This window comes from Panthera onca, chromosome A1 (assembly GCF_046562875.1).
Source record: "Panthera onca isolate mPanOnc1 chromosome A1, mPanOnc1 haplotype 2, whole genome shotgun sequence".
Taxonomy (NCBI): domain Eukaryota; kingdom Metazoa; phylum Chordata; class Mammalia; order Carnivora; family Felidae; genus Panthera; species Panthera onca.
This window is the reverse complement of record NC_138339.1, coordinates 118,010,769-118,028,559: the sequence shown is the minus strand read 5'-3', so window position 1 is coordinate 118,028,559 and position 17,791 is coordinate 118,010,769. Positions and strand designations below refer to the sequence as shown.

The 17,791-nt window shown below is 42.3% G+C and overlaps 1 protein-coding gene across 1 annotated transcript; it reads right to left on the bottom strand.

The window, feature by feature from the left end:
• Positions 1–2,600: 2,600 nt before the first annotated feature.
• On the bottom strand, positions 2,601–16,117 carry GRXCR2 (glutaredoxin and cysteine rich domain containing 2). Its single transcript, XM_060635839.3, has 3 exons — positions 15,782–16,117; positions 9,036–9,263; positions 2,601–3,719 (listed from the first exon to the last, which is right to left on the bottom strand). The coding sequence occupies exons 1-3, from the start codon at positions 16,115–16,117 to the stop codon at positions 3,537–3,539; spliced, it is 747 nt and encodes a 248-aa protein (XP_060491822.3). The 3' UTR covers positions 2,601–3,536.
• Positions 16,118–17,791: the final 1,674 nt, after the last annotated feature.

Genomic DNA, 17,791 nt, shown 5'->3' with positions numbered 1-17,791 from the left:
TTTCACTTAGCATAATACACTCTAGTTCCATCCACATTGTTGCAAATGGCAAGATTTCATTCTTTTTCATTGCCGAATAATATTCCAACACACACACACACACACACACACACACACACACACACACACACACCCACATCTTCTTAATCTATTAGGATATTTTTTAACCTTCCTATTTTTGTCTAGCTCTGAAGGAATTCTTCTAGTCTTAGGAGCGCTAGTTGGCCACCCATACTCATGACACTAAACTTAACCAGGACACTGCCCAAACCACTGTCAATGTTTGTACATCACAAATCAAAAAGTGGTATTTTAGTTCAAACTTCTCTCCCCTGGTAGGTAAGAACTCAGAAAGGGTTTGCATGCAGTTGGTCATAAGCAGTATTTCTGGGTTCAGAGGACAGACTCTATGGCTCTACCTTCAAAATATATCCACAATCCAACCACTGCCACCACCTCCGCTAATACCACACTGACCCCGGCCACCATTAACTGTCCCCAGGATCACTGCAGGGGTCTCCCAACTGGGTTCCTACTTCCACATTTGCCCCATGGTGTCTTCTCACAACACAGCAGCCAGAGAAGCTGGTGAAAATACAAATCAGACTGTGACCCTCCTCTGCTCAAAATATTTTTATCAGTTGGCATTCAATCAGGAAACCAGAAACCACTCTAGATATTTCAGAGTATCAAGTATAGATATAGATAAAGATATAGATATAGATATAGATATAGATATAGATATAGATATAGATATATAGATAGATGTATATATCATATAGATACAAATTATAGGGAATTGATTACAAAGATTACTAACTGCAGCAAGCCACTACTCACTCCCCTTAGGCTGAGGGGAAAATGGTGTAACACTGAACCTCCAATCAGAGCCACCAAAGTGACTGCAGTTGGAGCCGGGCTTCCTGGGCCAGCATTCCCAGCTGCTGTTGCTGTTAACACAGCTGCCTCGTGGGAACGGCTGTCAGGATCCCCAAAAGAAAAAGAGGGAAGACTTTCCTTCCGCCCGTCTTCCACCCGTTGGCAGGACTTAACAGGGAGCCAGCAGGCAAGATTTCTGGGAAGTGTAGGTTGTGGCTGTCCTGCCCCAGCAGTGAGAGGAGCATGTGGAAGGAGAGTTGGTGAGGTTGACAGAAAACATGCCCCATGCAGAGCGCCAGTTCACTCCCTGAAACCCAGGTTTTTACAAGAGCTTTGAGGGAAGGTGCCCCCTCAGGCCAACACACATGCGCCTTCCTTTCTGACCTCATTCCCTGACACTTGTCATCTTGCTCACTGCACTGCAGCCACACTGGTTTCTTTGCTGCTCTCCTGCCTACAAGCCTCGCACTTGCTGTTTCCTCTGCCTGGAATAACCTTACCCCCAGACACGTTCACCTCATGCCCTGAGGCCTTTATTTAAAAGAAACTTTCTCAGTGATGCTTCCCTGAAAACTAATTTAAAATTGCAAACCCTCCTAACTCTTGACACCCCATATTGTTTTATTTTTCATCAAAGCATTTATCCTTTTCTAACACCTTATACATTATATACGTGCATACGTAATTGTATTTTTTTATTCTGTTGCATAATTTTTAGTTGTCTTTAAATATAGATATTTTATGTCAAATTTATATGTTTTTAGGTCTCAATACCTCCCCACCAAAATGTAAGCTCCATGGGGGCTAGGATTTTGTCTGTTTTGTTTAATGATATATTCCCAGTGCACGATAAATTCTTGTTCACTGAATAAACAAACGTAATCATTAGTGGATGCGTTTATTATGGGCTGAAAAGGATTAAAGGCTCTAAAAAGCATGAAGGAAGGAAAAGAAACCACCATTGCTATACCTCCTCCCCTGGGAAGCCTCTCTAACCCCACTCAGGCTACATCAGATGTACCTTCCATGTGCTTCAAATCCTCCTAGCAATTCCCCTACCCCAGAACTTGTCATGCTACGCTGTGATTATCTGTTGATAGATCTGCCTCCTCCACTGAAAGTGTAAGCGCTGTGCCCTACCGAAGCGATGGTGCCCATCTGGGCAACAATGTACATCAGGCACGCAGGGCTCAAAACAGCCGTTGTCAAATGTTCCTGTCAAAAAAGAGAAGAACGCACTTAAAGGCCTCTTGTTATCATTCCTTCCTCTAGTAGTCTGGAAAAATAGAAGAGTCAAAAGCTGTGAGAAACCATAAACCAACTCAGGAAGCAGTTTAGTGCAGAGGCAAAGAAAGTCTCTTAGGAATAGTTCTATCATTCCGGGGAAGAGAGGACAGGCAAAATTTATCATGGCTTCAAAAAATATTTTAATCTTTCTATTAGAAGTATTTATGTCTCCTGAAAAGCGTTCATTGAATTATTTTAATAGCTGAATATTAGAGAATAACAAATGTTGAAAAAAAAAATCAGGTAATGAAAATCAAAATCATCATAGAAAAGCCATGTGTCTCAAAACAACAGATTTTACAGGGTTATTCTCAAGTGGTAAAGGGTGTGGGGGTTAGAGCCACAAAAGTACATTAACGAAAGCATCTTTCTAATTTTGTAACCAACTTTAAGAGGAAAGAATTACCTTTAGTATGTGTATTCACCGACGGTAGAATGAGAATTCTTAAAAATCATCCTTGGTTTTTTTTTTTTAGAGGTTTCTAATAGATAACTATAAAAATATCCAGTCTTTTTTGAAGAGGTTGTGGCTATATCCTAGACTTAAAATACATGTATTTATTTGCTGATAATTCAGGGGTTGGAAGAAGTCATGTCACACACACGTACTTAAGCACCAAATTTATCCTAAGTAGTTCTGACTTGGCTTATAGCCTCAGCAGTTTAGAGGCATATGTAGGAGTGTCTTATCTCATCTGGTCTTAAGAAGCAGCACTGCTCACTGCCTGCGTGAATATCACCCAAGCACATCACACAGGAGAGACTCAGGACTTTGAAGGAAAGGCCTCCTCAGCTTGCCCATCTTCAGCACGAAGCACATACATGTTGCTTTGTTTTCAGTGGCCTGCTGGTACATTCTGCATCGGGCATCCCTCTCCTCTTCTGCTTAATTAAAAATTAAATCTGACCAATGATGATTTGAAATGCATTATATGCAACAGAAATTCAGTTAATCAGAAACCTGCCTTTTTTACTCTTACTTTTTTATCCCTTTCTCATGGCATAATTGTGCAAAATAATTCCCAACCAGAAAATGACTTCAACCTGCTGCCTGTAATGTGCATTTATTTGCTCACTAGTGTAAGGAAAAAACCAAGCTAAGCCAAGTAAGATACACGCACACGTTCCTGGAAGGATAATTTTAGAACCCGTTTCAAAGCCGACTCTAATTCGAAAATGCCTCTGCCACTTAGAACCACATGGAGATGTTACCAGCCTCACGAAATGTCATCAAGTAATTGAGTTTTGCCAGTGGTGGAAGTGGTGGTAACCACTGTGGCTTCCTTGCTGGGAGAGGGAAGAGAAGGAAGGGGTTTATAAGCAGTAACTTCAGGAAGGATGCGATAACAGCGGACATACAAAGCCACAGGCTATTGATTGCAAATCTGGCAAGGCTGCAGGCCGTTCTCATTGCAGGCAGGGCACCGCAGGGCCCGATAGGACTCCTTAAATCTGTTGGCCAGCATGGAGAACTTGCTGCCGTGGCACAGAGAGCAGGTGGCACTGCCCGACCCTCGGCAGTGAAAACAGTTGTCCTCGGGAAGCTCCCCTTCCTGCAAGAGACAGGGCAGCATTCAGTTAGAGACCACTGTTCAAATACACGTTGAAATAGCACTGGGCTGCCAGAAAGGCAGAGGCAGAACGAGAGCAGAAAATGCTTCCCACAAATGCCAAAGAGGGAACTGACCAGAGGCACACAATTCTCACTGCAATTTTATCAGAGAGGATCTCCCTGATGGAATCTCTGAGACACCATCCCCTGCTACGATGCCTTGCACTTTGCAGCTTTACGTCCTTCAATGCCCTTGTCACCATCTGACATGTCATTTCTGTGTGCTCCGTCAGGACAAGGACCTACTTATCCACATTGCCAAATACTAATAGTGAACAGCTGCAGTGTGCCTAGGTGGTGCGAGGTGCTGTTCTAAGAGCTTTCTTTACGTTAATCCATACAACACCCCAGTGAGGTGGTGCAAATATTATCATCCTTGCTGCAGATGTGAAAATTGAGATGCTGAGAAGTTCGGTTATTTGCCAGTGGTCACACAGCCTTGGAGGAGAGGAGGCAGGTTTTGATTCCAGATGACTGAGCACCAGAGTTCATGCTCTTACTGACTCCATACACAGCCCCTCGCTGAACCTGTCCAGCAGCAGGCGTTCAAGAGATACTGTTTTTGTGTGACTGGCCGAGAGCCTGAGTGGATGAATGAATCGATGTTACAATCCTTCAAAGCTGAGCTCTGAATTCCTGCAGTACTTTATTTTCTTTGATACCTGTGATAAGGCCTGAGAGAGCAATCATGCACCTTGGAAAGTTCCCTTGACCTCTCTACATCTTTGTTTTTCTTTCCCTGCGAAATGGGAGTAGTAATGCTGACCTCTCGGAGCAGCTGGAATATTAAATGAGAGTGTGAAAAAAACCACAATTTTCACCTGGCATATTATAGGTTTTCCACAAAAGTTAATTCACTTCTAAGCCCTGCTAGTGAGTCTTGACTTACTAGTGCTCGACTCCCGTCCTGCAGAATATGCCCCTTGTCTACGTCATGTTCCCTCCCTAAGACACCTCAAGGAAACTAGAAACCTTTGCATTCCTGTGCAGACTGTGCATAGACCATGAACCTCCCAAGAAATAAGGGGCGGTACCAAATCAATACCAGGTGGATCCAGCACCAAGTCCTGTCTATTTCACTTGCAAATCATCTCTCAGATCCATCCAGTTTTCACCACCCACAACCGCAATGCTAGTCCAGATACACACCAACTCTGGCATGAATTTAGGGTGGAGCCCTGCCTCTAGTCTTGTGGGTGGCTCTCCCCAAACCAGACAACAATTATTTGTTTTCAGATGTTGGCTTAGCAGCACTTATCCAGGAAGCCTTGCCTCCCCACACCTCTGGGCCAGGAGTCCTGTCCCACCTGTCCTGCCCCAAGCATGGCAGGCCTCATCTTCTACTGAAAGTTCCTGCTGACCAGACATGAAGCTCTCTGTGCTAGTCCCTGTCACCATCACCTCCAAGACTTCTAGTGCAGTGCCTGGCACAACACGTGCCATTCACATGTTTGTCAGATGAGCAAACAAAACGATGATGTCTGGAGAACCCTTCTGATTCTTAAATCCTAGGACCTAACAAGATGGCGGAATCCACTGGGTGGCTCAACCCAGCTAACACAGCTTTCTTTTATAATTTAAGAATAAAAATAATCTTGAAAAGGGCGGCATGAGTTCTGAAAATAGTTCCATTGTGCTACAAAGTGCCTAAGAAGATACCACATTTTATTCATTCTAGATTTAGGGAATGGAAGTGATCATCCAACCGACAAAAGCCTAAATGTACCCTTCGGTTAATATTTTATTGATTGTGGCCATATTTTAATACATCAGCAATGGAGAAACCTGTTTTCTACCCTTAAAGTATTCAGAGTATTCAAAATAAGTGTTTTTGCCAAAATATTCTTTAAGGAAATGGTCACAGTCCGTTTTTCTGCTAAATCCACATGTTTCTGTTTTGGACTTGATCCCAGTGAGATTTTAATGTTGTCAGTGCTGCCAAAGGAAGTATAGTAAATTCCTACCAAAATGCTATACATGTCATCCAAAAATTAATTTGCATACAATGTCAGGTTCAGCTATGAAAAGATTCATGAAATGACCTGGTGCACCTGCTTGCGGAGAACAAAAAAAAATCATCGATCAAATTTTATCTAATGTCACGTGGTTGTATGAGGTACTACTAGAAGGCTCCCTGGAATTTCCATTCTTACCCTGGGTTACCGCCCTCCTTCCAACCACTTGCTCTCAGCATGTCATTTAATCATTTAATGATTAAATCAAGGGCTACTGAGCCTCTATTCAAGGCAAGAGGGATATAAGCTTCTGTCTTCCATTCTCAGCATTTTTAATCTCCTCTCAGAAGATAATCAGTAAGACGGCTTAGAACATAGTTGTACTGCACAGTTTAGGTCCTGGAACAGACAGACCTATCCAAACCACCTCTTACTAGCTCCATGGCCAAGGAAAGGGGCCTCAGCTTTCATACTGCAGACTCAAAGGCTTGTGGTAGCCCTGATGATGCTAAGGAGCACCAATCTGGAGACTGCTCAGCACAGTGGTTAAGATGATAGGACTGGTAGTCAGGTGGTCCAGGGTTTGACCACTGGCTCTGATAACCTCTGGCAAGTTACTTAACTTCTCTGTGCCTTAGTTTCCCCAGCTAAAGAGTGGGACTGCTAACAATCACTACCTCACAGAGTCCTTGTGAGAATGAAGTAGACTAATGCATAGAAAGCACTGGGCATGGTGGTTGGCTATCACAGGCCCTCAATAAATGACAGTTGTTGTCATTGTTGTTGCCTATTTCAAAGGCAAGAGCGCATAAGGCATAAAGAAGTCCGGATGAGTTATGGTCTCAAATCCACCGAACATACAGCCAGATTTTTCCCCTTCCATGTTTCACTGTGGCTCAATTCAATTATTGCTCTCCTTTTCTTTTACGGTGAATACAGACGGTCAGCATGGCCTGGCCGTTAGCCTTGCCTTGCTCTTTCATCAAGGTTCCCACTGCTTCCCTGCTCCATATAACACAACAAAGGGTCTCCTGGTCAGAAGGGGCACCTTGATGTTCTCTGACCCTCTTTTTTAAAATAAAACCTGGCTGGGCATTTATTGCATGAGGGATTTGGCAAACAAATAGCAATTTAAAACAGAGTTTAAAAGACAGGCAAGTGAAGTATAACCTTTCACGGCAACTCTCTGCTGCACGCCTCTGTCCTAGTTTGTGGTATTACAGCCAGAAAACATGGATCTCTCCAAATTGAATTTACAGATAATTGTCATGTCAGGGCTGTTGTTGCTTTTTTTTTTTTTTTTTTTCAGGCCAGCGGCATGACCTGCATTTTATCATTTCTCGCTCCTTTCTGAAAATATATGCTCCTACAAATTACAAAACGGCTTGAAAAAGAATAGAATTAATGAATTTTAAAGTGGGGAGGTAATGCTTCGGATCACAATGTTTAGTAGTCTGCCTGCTGCTAAGCTGGGTTCTGAATAGTGCTATGTAAAAGGCAAGAGAAGGCAGAAGGACGATATTTCCTTACCAGCTGGCACTCTGGTCCCAAATTCCAATATTCTTTCCACAAATATTTAACTAATATGCACTGTGCACCTACTCTGTGCCAACCTCTATTTTCATTCTTATTGTTGTGCCATTGGAACTACTATACCAAACCCAACATAAACATGGCCCCAGCCCTCATGCAGACAAAACTCTAGTGTGTGACAGCAAACATTAACCAAATAACTACACAGAGAAATTGAAGACTGCAACCGAGGAGGGGTGCGAGGTACTCTGAGGGGTCTATCCTCTGAGGAAGTGATGTCTCCACTTTCAGATGCTAAGGGGAAGGGGGTGGGGAATCTGGAGAACATTCTAAGCAGAGGAAAGTTGCCTCTGCTAGGAAAGGGCAAAGAACATATGAATGGTAGCTGGATGGGCAGTGTGTCTGGGACAGAGAGAATGAGGAGAGATGTGTAAGAGGAGAATAAACAGGCCGGGAGGGTCCAGGCTATACAACATTTTCTACAACAAGTCAGAAGGTTTGGTTTCATTGCAAAGGATGAGATGTCACTTAAAGTTTGGGGTGGGGGAAGAGAGTGATGAAGGGGTGGCATGATCATATTTCATTTCAAATATATCTTATCTAGTGTGAGATCAGGTGGGAAAGAGACATGAGTCGTTGTGAGCAGCACTTTAGTAAGAGTCTTTTGCTAGAGTCTGGTCATGACTTTCTCATTCCCATCCTCTAAACCTTGCCAGGGTGGGGATATCACTCAAGTACGAGGAAGCCGCCAGCTCACTGCATCACACCAACTCATGGGAGGTGAGAGTAAGTCCCACAGAAAGCTTCAGCTCCCAAGAGATGGAATCTGAAGAGAGAGAAAATTCATTTCTGCTGCTATCCAAGCTTTTACTCCCTTAGCTTAAAACCATCAAACTTGCTTTTCCCACTCCCAACCCCACACTGTGAACTAATGAATATCATCACTCTACCCCCTCATCTGAGCATGTCTAAGCAACAGTTTCCAAGGTGAAGAGGGCACACCTCTGAGGAGTGTGGGAAGAAAAAAAAATTCTAACTATTTATATTTACTTTTTATCTTAAAAAGGCAAGAAATTAAGCATCAATAATATCTTCAAAATAAACCGTTATACTAATTTTTAATAAACTAGTTGACACTGGCACCTTCACTAGGTCAGGCAGTGACCAAACATGGTACCCAGGGGACCCTAGAGTAAACATGACGTAAAGTGACCTCACTGCGTGCAAAGTGACAATGGTGTCCCAGCTCACTCATTCGCTTTGAGCATTTTGCAACATACTGAAGTTCTCTTGTCCCTGGTCTAGAAGACTTAGAGACAATATGGCTTAATTCAACTAAACTAATCTCTACAAAACTGGACACATGTCTTCATAAGATCTCTTCAAGGAAACTGGATTGAGGATAAACCAGTAAGACAAACACAAGCAAACCCATTAAGAAAAAGAACAGAGCTGATTTTTTCCATCTCTGGAACAAGCTGTTCTTTGCCACATTGCAGAGTGAAAACAATTAATACCTAATTGGATCTCAAAAGAAGTCATCAAAAAAAAAAAAACTGTGCGTATTTGAAATATATACATAACTGTTTTGCTAATCACTTACCATTAAAATATAATAATAAAGTTAAAATTCTTGAACATCTTTAACAGTTAGACATCTTAAGTATTTACATTCAAGTTTTTTCTGAAGTAGTGTAAAGATCAAAACCATGTAGAGACCACTGCTGTAGGGCCAGCTCCAAGTAGGACAGCGAACCATTCTGACACACCTGTGGGTACTGGTTATGGAGGAATGTGCTTTCCGTGTCTGGCAAATGCCCATCATTCAGGCCGCTGTCTCCACAGATTTCTTCTTTGCTCATCAGAGACTCCTCCTCGGCCTCCTCTTCCTTCTGGAGCATTTTCCTCATGAAGTCTCTCTTGTCCATTGGGGTTCGGATGATTTTCAGGTTGTTCGTGTAGATGATTATCTTTCCAAAATCTATAATAGGTGGGGACTAGAGAAATGGAGAATAAGCATGGAGATTTAACACCGATCACCATATACAGGGCTGCAGAAACTGTTCAACATCCCAGGCAACAGGAGAGAAGGACCTTGTAACCATCTAGCATTTATGATTCCAACAGACCCCAAAGCTACGATTCACTCCCTGGTTTGTTCACTCTCTCTAAAATCCTTAAAACCCAGATTCCTTCCCCCTGTTGATGGTAACCAAGCAAAGCTGAACTAACTGTAAAACCGGGACTGCAGGGTGGGAGCCAGAACTTCTATTCCCACTACATACAGCAGTAGCTGATGCAGGGATGCACACAGAAAGAGTTTAATAAATACAGAAGAGGGCTTAAAAAAATAAACAGCTCTCCAAAATTGTTATGCATAAATAATAATAGATAAAATTTACTGATTATCATTATTTGATTATAGTGGATAGCATTTATTTTGTGTCGGGCACCACGATAAGCATTTACAAGCATTACCTCACTTTCCCCTCAAGCATCCCTTGAGGCGGATGCTATGATTTCTACATCTTACCGATGAGGAGACTGAATCACAGTGAGGTAAAGAGCCTCCCAAGGTTACAGTCAGTCAGGGTCTGTGGCTGAGATTCGAACCCCAGTGTGTTTAACTCGAAAGTCCATATTCTCAACACCTACCCTGCACTATTCACAAGCATCTTCTCCCCAAAAAACCTGTAAGATTGTTATGTATATAATGATCTTATGTAAATACATAATATATAATGATCTTATATATGTGCAATCATCTTACATATATGTAATGTTTTTATTAATTGTACGATACAAAAATCTTTTAATGTCAAAAAATATACTTCTATAGCATTTTTTTTTTTAAGTAGGCTTCAGGCTCAGCGCAGAGCTCAATGCAGGGTTTGAACTCATAACCCTGAGATCAAGACCTGTGCTGAGATCAAGAGTCAGATGCCTAACCAACTGAGCCACCCAGGGACCCTGTGGCATCATTATCATTATCACGTTCTTTTGTATAGATTTATCATGTCTTACTTGACAATTTGCTGAGGAATAATTGAGACACTACTACAACAATGCAGTAAGGAAGCATGGGAAGTAAATGTTTAGGGATTATTAACTAAGAACACATATTGCCTCCCAGAGCTAGGATAGCTTGGAGGGAAACAACACCAGATCTCAATTCCGCTGTTCACCAACTGTGAGATTTAAGAGAATCACGTGACCTCTCAGAACAGCAGTTTGCTCCTCCGCAAATGGGGTGACATCTAACTGATGGGGTTCACTGATGGGCTTCACCACAAAGTTATTATCAAAACAGAAGAATACTTTGATACTGGGTGGTAAGCAGGTGCTGTCCTGAGACTCCTGAGCGCCCTCCTGTCACCCACAGCTCTCTTCAGGGAACCTCTCACATCCCCTAAACCCAGTAATGTAGTGGTTGTTGCTCAGAAGTCCACGTTTCAGGACCCTGCCCCAATATTCTGCTGGCTTCTGTGCTGATTGGGCAATGTCCCTGTGGTTAAAGATTTGGACTCCCATCCCTGAGGCTAATTATATCAATTTCTAGGGGTAGGGGTGCAATGAAGAGTATATAAGACAGGGTTTCCAAAAGCTAAAAATACTATATACTGGTGGGCATTGTTAACATTGCTACTATTTTTTTTTAACGTTTATTTTTGAGAGAGAGATAGAGCATGAGTGGGGAGGAGCAGAGAGAGAGGGAGACACAGAACCTGAAGCAAGCTCCAGGCTCTGAGCTGTCAACACAGAGCCCGACGCGGGGCTCGAACCCACGGACTGTGAGATCATGACCTGAGCCAAAGTCAGACGCTCAACGAACCACCCTGAGCCACCCAGGCACCCCTAACATTGCTAGTATGAAAAACTGTCCATTGGCAGTCCACACACAATCATGCTACACAGCTAAATACCCCAACGTGAAATCCTCTGCCCCGCCCTTATACAACGGGAGAAACCAAATCTACTTAGATGCCACAATTAAGCAGTCTCCTCTTTACAACCCTAACGCATTCAGTCACAACCTGGCTTAAACAGGACTTCAGTACTCAGGCCCCCTTCCTTGAAACACCCGCAGAGTTTTCAATCATTATTTATGAAGCCACAAGCTTCCTACTTGGGCCTGTTTTCTCTCCTTCTCTTCAAGGGATCGTGTGGCAGCTTCCATTTCCTATTGTTTGATGCTCACTGGGCTCCTGTTTCACACTCTGGACTATCAGTTTCTGAACATCAGAAGATAAAGATGGTGGCACTTCTGGAAGGTTCCATTTCCACTTCCACTAATAGCCAAAGAGGTTCAATTACTAGGGAACTTTTTTTCACACATAGAAATGGTTTTCTTGGGGTGAAACTCATAGCATGTTGAAAAAAAAGTCTGTGGTCATAGGGTCCAACCTCCTGCCTCTAACCTGGTCAATATGTGAGACACCAAAGATTGTAAATTTATTTTTAATGTACTCCAAAGAAGGAGGGTCCCAAATCACCTTTAAGGTGTGTTTAAGTTTCAGTCACCCTGACAGCCAAGTTCTTCCTTGTGTCTAAGGAAACGCTCCGGGTGTAACTAAAGTTCACGTTATCTGGTTACGCCCAATTGCCCGTGAGAAAACACCCACTCTTCCATTACAGAGGGCCATGAGGAAGCCAGGAATTTTTTTGTTTCCTTCCATAGTGCCCAGAACGGCAACTTACGGGACTGAGCTTCATAAATGCCCTTGACAGTGGCAATGTGCCTGCAGACTGCTCTTCAGACACCACGAAACCTTTCTGTGGCTCTGCGTTTAAATGCGGGAACACCTTCCTGGGTCCTAGAAATGCAGTGGGCTTTGGAGGCAGGCAGGCCTGAGGCGAATTCTTCTGTGCAAGATTTGCAAGTTACTAAACTCCTGTGCACTGTTTCTCCAATTTGTAAGAATCTTTGTCAATGAATTACTGTGAAGATGAAATTACATAATATATACAGAGTATATGTTTAGTAAATGCCATTTCCCTTCCTTTCCCTTCCATTTTTTTTTAAAGGAACCTTATAAAACTTCAGTTGGTTTCAATTCTTTAAAATATTTAGTTGTTTATAACCACTTTCTCTTTCTCTATCCCATAAAACTTTTTACAAAGACTCAGTATTTCTTTGATAGGAACCTGGTCATTATCACAATGGTAGGGAACATTAGCTAAGCACATCCAATGTTTCAGGCATAATGCTAAGTATTTCTTACATACAAACTTTTTTTAATCACCACAACAATCTTCATAAGTAGATACTTTTTTTAAAGTTTATTTATTTATTTTGAAAGAGAGTATGTGCATGCAAGCGAGGGATGGGCAGAGACAGAGAGACAGAGACAGAGACAGAGACAGAATCCCAAGCAGGTTCTGCACTGTTAGCACCGAGCCCAGTGCGGAGCTTGAACTCACGAACCATGAGATTATGACCTGAGCCATAACCAAGAGTTGGATGCTTAGCTGACTGAGCCACCCAGGTGCCCCATAAATAGGTATTTTTATTACTCTCATCTCATAGACGATAACATTAAAGCTTGGCAAGACTAAGTGGTTTGCTTAAGCTCCCACAGTAAGTAGGCAGAGTGGACAAAAAGCCCAGGTCTAACAGACATCAGAGCCCCTGTTTCTTAATTATTATTTTTACTGTGGTAAAATATATTACATAAGATTTACCACTTGAACCATTTCTAAGTGGACAGACAGGTCAGTGGCATTGGTACATTCACACTGTTGTGTAACCACTACCACCAACCATCTCCAGAGCTTTTTCATCTTCCCAAACTGAAACTCTATGCCCATTAAACGCTCACCTCGCCCCTCCCCCAGCCTCGGGCAACCACTGCTCTACTTTCTGTCTCTATAAATCTGATTGCCCTAGGCACCTCATACAGGTGGAATCATATAATTATCTTTTTATGACTAGTTTCTTTCCCTTAGCACAAGGTCTTGAAGTTTCATCCATGTTGTAGCATGTGTCAGAACGGCCCTCCTTTTTAATGCTGAATAATATTCGCCTGTGTGTATATATCACATTTTATTTGTCTATTCATCTACTGGTGGACATTTGGGTTGTTTCCACTTGTGAGCAATTGTGAATACAGAAGCTATGAACATTGGTGTACAAATATCTGCTCAAATTCAGAGCCTTTACTTTTAATTGTTGTAGTTAACTGCTGCCCACTGTTGCTTCACAGCCAATATTTACTAGGGTTATTTTACAACTGGGTTCACTGTTGAAAAATCATGGCTTTCCAGCTCTCGTTTCCTTATTTTTCATGAATACCACACTGACAACCTGTTTCAGTGGGTGGAGCTGCAGGAATCTGTCCTGATCCCCCTCTAACCCAGAGGGTGGCTAAGATTAGGAGGTGGCACTGGATCAGGCAACAAAGAAAACAAGGATAACTGGATCATGCAGGAAACCAGGTGAACAGGAATCAAACTCTGAACATGGTCTCCAGCGTACTGTGTTTAAACCAATGGTGCAGCACTCCTATGAAAACTCATAGGAGCCTCATAGGAGGCTTTATAAGTCCTTACCAAATCATACATTTACATACATGCCAAGTTTGACACATGATCTGTGAACTGGTCCAATATTCTCCACCATAGGCTTATACAAGGTTTGTATAAACTACAACTTTGTAGTCTAAACCTACAAATAAGATTCAGTTTAAAAGAGATACCGTAAGTACAAGATATAGCCAAGAAGCTACGATATGATAAGCACTCAGTAAATGGCAACTATTACTATTAACGTCATCATTATGATTCATGACCTTATTCTCTAAAAAGGAGCATTCCAGAGGGTCAAAAGCACGAGGCATCAGAAGAGCTGGGTTCTTATTCTGACTGTGTACCTAATGACCCTCTAATACTGGTAGATCCCTTAACAACTTGGCACTCAATTTTACTCATCTGCAAAATGGAAATGTGCATATTTTGCCTTTCTCCTCAAAGTTGTGCTGAAGACCCAATGGAAAAGTATATTACTCGGAGATCATGAAGAATGAATTCTTGCCATTTGCAACAATGTGGATGGAACTAGAATGTATTATGCTAAGCGAAGTCAGTCAAAGAAAGACAAATATCAGATGATTTCACTTATATGCGGAATTTAAGAAACACAACAGATGAACATAGGGGAAGGGAAGGAAAAATAAGAGAAAAGCAGAGAGGGGCAAACCACAAGAGATTCCTAAATACAGAAAAAAAACTGAGGGTTGTTGAAGGGGAGGTGGGTGGGGGGGATGGGCTAAATGGATGATGGGCATTAAGGAGGGCACTTGTTGGGATGAGCACTGGGTGCTATGTATAAGTGATGAATCACTGCGTTCTGCTCCTGAAACCAACACTACATTGTACATTAACTAACTTGAATTTAAATAAATAATTTTTTTAAAAAAGCAAGTATGTGATATTGCTTCATAACGTCTAAGTTACTGCACTAACATGAGGGGTTGTTCACTCCAGCTCCCTTTGTTATCAAAAAGAAACCTGGTATTATCTTTGATAAATGTGGACTGCCCATAACTTCACTTTCACCAAGGCCAGAAAGGCCAATGCATTTGTCTGCCAGAGATGAATTATCTGTTCCCTTTGAAACTAACAATAAAAATGATTAGAGAGTAATTATCTGAATTTCACACATTAAAGATGAGAGCATATCCTGGTGTACTATTCATTAATGACCTGGCACATTAGATAACTGTATTTAATCTTAAAGAAAAAAAAAGGCATTCACAATCCCATTGGCAAACACCCACACATCTCTTCATTTTTAGAAATCAATGAATATTTTCCAAGTTCTTCTAGCTTAAAAGAAAATCATGTATGTGCTTTTGATCATCCATGGTACTGGCAAAGATAATTGAATTAACAGACAAAATACAGGTTTCAACTGAACTACTAGCTCGAACTTCTTCCCCATGTAACATTTCCTCTGCTTGGCTTGCTTTTCACCATTTCTTCCCGGGACTCCAACCACTCAGTGTTCATGCTACCACACAAGGGAAAGGCAAAATAAACAAACAAACAAACATTTTTTAAAAGTAGGCAGCAGGAGGGAGAGAGGAAATAAAACAAGACAGGGATAAACCACAAGGTGAATAATTGGCTGGAGTAAAATGAGCACCTTCAAACACTCAGCTCTTTCTGGAAACAAAACAGCCAGTTGTCACATAATTTTCTAAAACGGCAGTCTGGCAACCTGAAAACCACTGCATCTCTATTAAATTTACTTACCGAGATAACCCAGCGAATGACCCAATTACAATTTACTACCCTGGATGGAAGGGAATACTATGTCCGCTTACTGCACTTTCCAATAAGAAGTCAGCAAGCATGTTATTTTTGTTCCAGAAATATTATTCCAACAGTGGCTTCCCATTTGGTGCACCTACAGCTCTGGTTGGTACTGGAGCATGAGCAATGTACAAATTTGAATCGGGCATTTTTATATACACATTTTAGTCCTTAAAGTTTACACATCATGCACAATACCAACCTTATGGTCATTTGCCTTGTAATCATTGAAGAAAGATTGGCCGCCCGCCAAAGTGTAGGCATTGCCCTCTCTAAAAACGCTGATCCTCTGAGCAGTCAGCTTAGGGGAGTATGGTCGGGGCTTGGGGGCCTCCCCAGACCCGTAAACGCCATCCATTGGTTCAAGGGACTCTTGGAGAAAACTGTGAGGGTATTCCTCCTTTGGCGACTCTAATTCCTGCCCATCCTCAAAGACCTGCTTCAACACTCTGCCACTGTAGGAGGAGGAAATTTTAAATCGTACTTTCCGTGGTTTGCCGTCACTCTTCTGGTTCAGCTTCTTCTCGGAGTCCTCCATCAGTAGAAATTTCACCCTGTGGTTTCCTGGCTTCAGCGTAGCCAATGAAACTTGGGGCTCTGAGAAGGAGGCATTTTATTTTCTCTCCTCTTGCATATAATTAATTCAAGTTGGTGCTGGGGTATGCTCAGTTTACAGCAACTGACACCCACACATTAAATATTGACAGATCCTCATGCAAAGGCAGGCGATTGTGGGTTTATGGAGTAGAGAGAGCACAGCATAAGACAAGATTGGGTCCCCTTTGATCCCAAACTCCCCAATAACTTCAACCAAACCCTGGCTTTTCCTAACCTGAGCAATGGTTAAGTTTATATAGACTGAACAAAGTACCAATTCAACAAGGGTCAGTTACACCATCAGCTAGCAAGTGTCTTAATATTCTTACCAACTACAATGACCTAGCGAGTATTTAATAGGTGCCAGAGATTTTTACACACACTGCCTTATTTTGTCCTCCCCATAAGCCATTGGAAGTATAATTATCCCTGTTTTACAGAGGGGAAAGAGGGGCTACTCCATTGCAGCTAGGTAAGAGACAGAGCAGGGATCAGAACTCAGTTCTGACTCCACAACCAACGGCCAGTCCACTAAGCCAAAAGTTTTCAAACTGTGTCTCATGGAGCCCTAGACGGGAGGAAACTACAGATCCTAGGTTCCAGGCCTCGTACTCCAGCATTAACCAGAGCAGTTACACTTCATTTTTATTTTATATTTAAGATTTCACTTGCAAGCACAGCACTAGGCCCCATTGCCTATGGCAGATAACATGCAGTAAATGCCTGTCACTGTGCAACAGTCACTGAGAGGAATATCAGGGCAGTATGAGATGTGGGGCTTGTGAATGAGAGTCCTGCACTCTAGTTTAGGAAACAGACCTAACATATATGAAATAACAGCCTCCTGCTGGTGGCAAACTGTCCACTGCTGTCTCCTAGAATAGATATTCTGGGGAGAGGGTGGTCCCTAAGGAGACAATGACCGGAAGGAGGAGTGAGCAGAGTCTAAAAGGATGGCTTGGATTTGAAGAGCTGAAATGGTGGGGGGTTGAGACTTTCTCCTCCTCTTTGTTGATGATTTCATCACTTACTCAGTTGTCCAAACTGATTTGTCTTATATTCCTGCAGCCATTCCTATGGATTCTATCGCCACTGCCTTCCTTCATCCACTCCCACCATCATGACCCTAGGTCAAGCCCTCATCACTTCTGTTTTCAAGATGGCAACAATCTCCTAATGACTTCCCCACCCATCCATTCTCCATATTGATGCCACAGCCATGTTTTAAAAAAAAACTATCTACAGATGTCAGTCTCCTACATAAAAAGTCTTAACCTAATTTTGCAGCAGGCAAAACCCAAAACCTGTCCCTTCACTTGCACCCTCGTCCTCTGTCACTCTTCCAGGTGCTGCCTATAATTGGTGGTCCAGGCACACTGACAAGCTCACCTACTTCTTAGAACCACGGGTTTCTGTCTCTTATTCAGTGCTCTATTTCCTGTTTGAAATGCCATACTTCTACTTCTCCTTCAAGCTACACGTCAAATGTCACTGCTTCTGGGAACTCTTCCCACTTGCCCCAAGTCTAAGGCCATGGAACTTTGGACTGACCACCATTAAGCGCTTCTTACCTCCTCTTACCATTCCTGTGTTTCCCTTCACTGAACTGTAAATA

What these genes read in the sequence shown, in the direction of transcription:
- GRXCR2 (XM_060635839.3), bottom strand. Translation starts at nt 16,117, where the DNA reads ATGGAGGACTCCGAGAAGAAGCTGAACCAGAAGAGTGACGGCAAACCA. An exon ending in ACAAGGCAAATGACCATAAG is followed by an intron (nt 9,264 to 15,781) that starts GTTGGTATTGTG and finishes CCATTTCTCTAG; the next exon opens with TCCCCACCTATTATAGATTT. An exon ending in TCCATAACCAGTACCCACAG is followed by an intron (nt 3,720 to 9,035) that starts GTGTGTCAGAAT and finishes TGTCTCTTGCAG; the next exon opens with GAAGGGGAGCTTCCCGAGGA.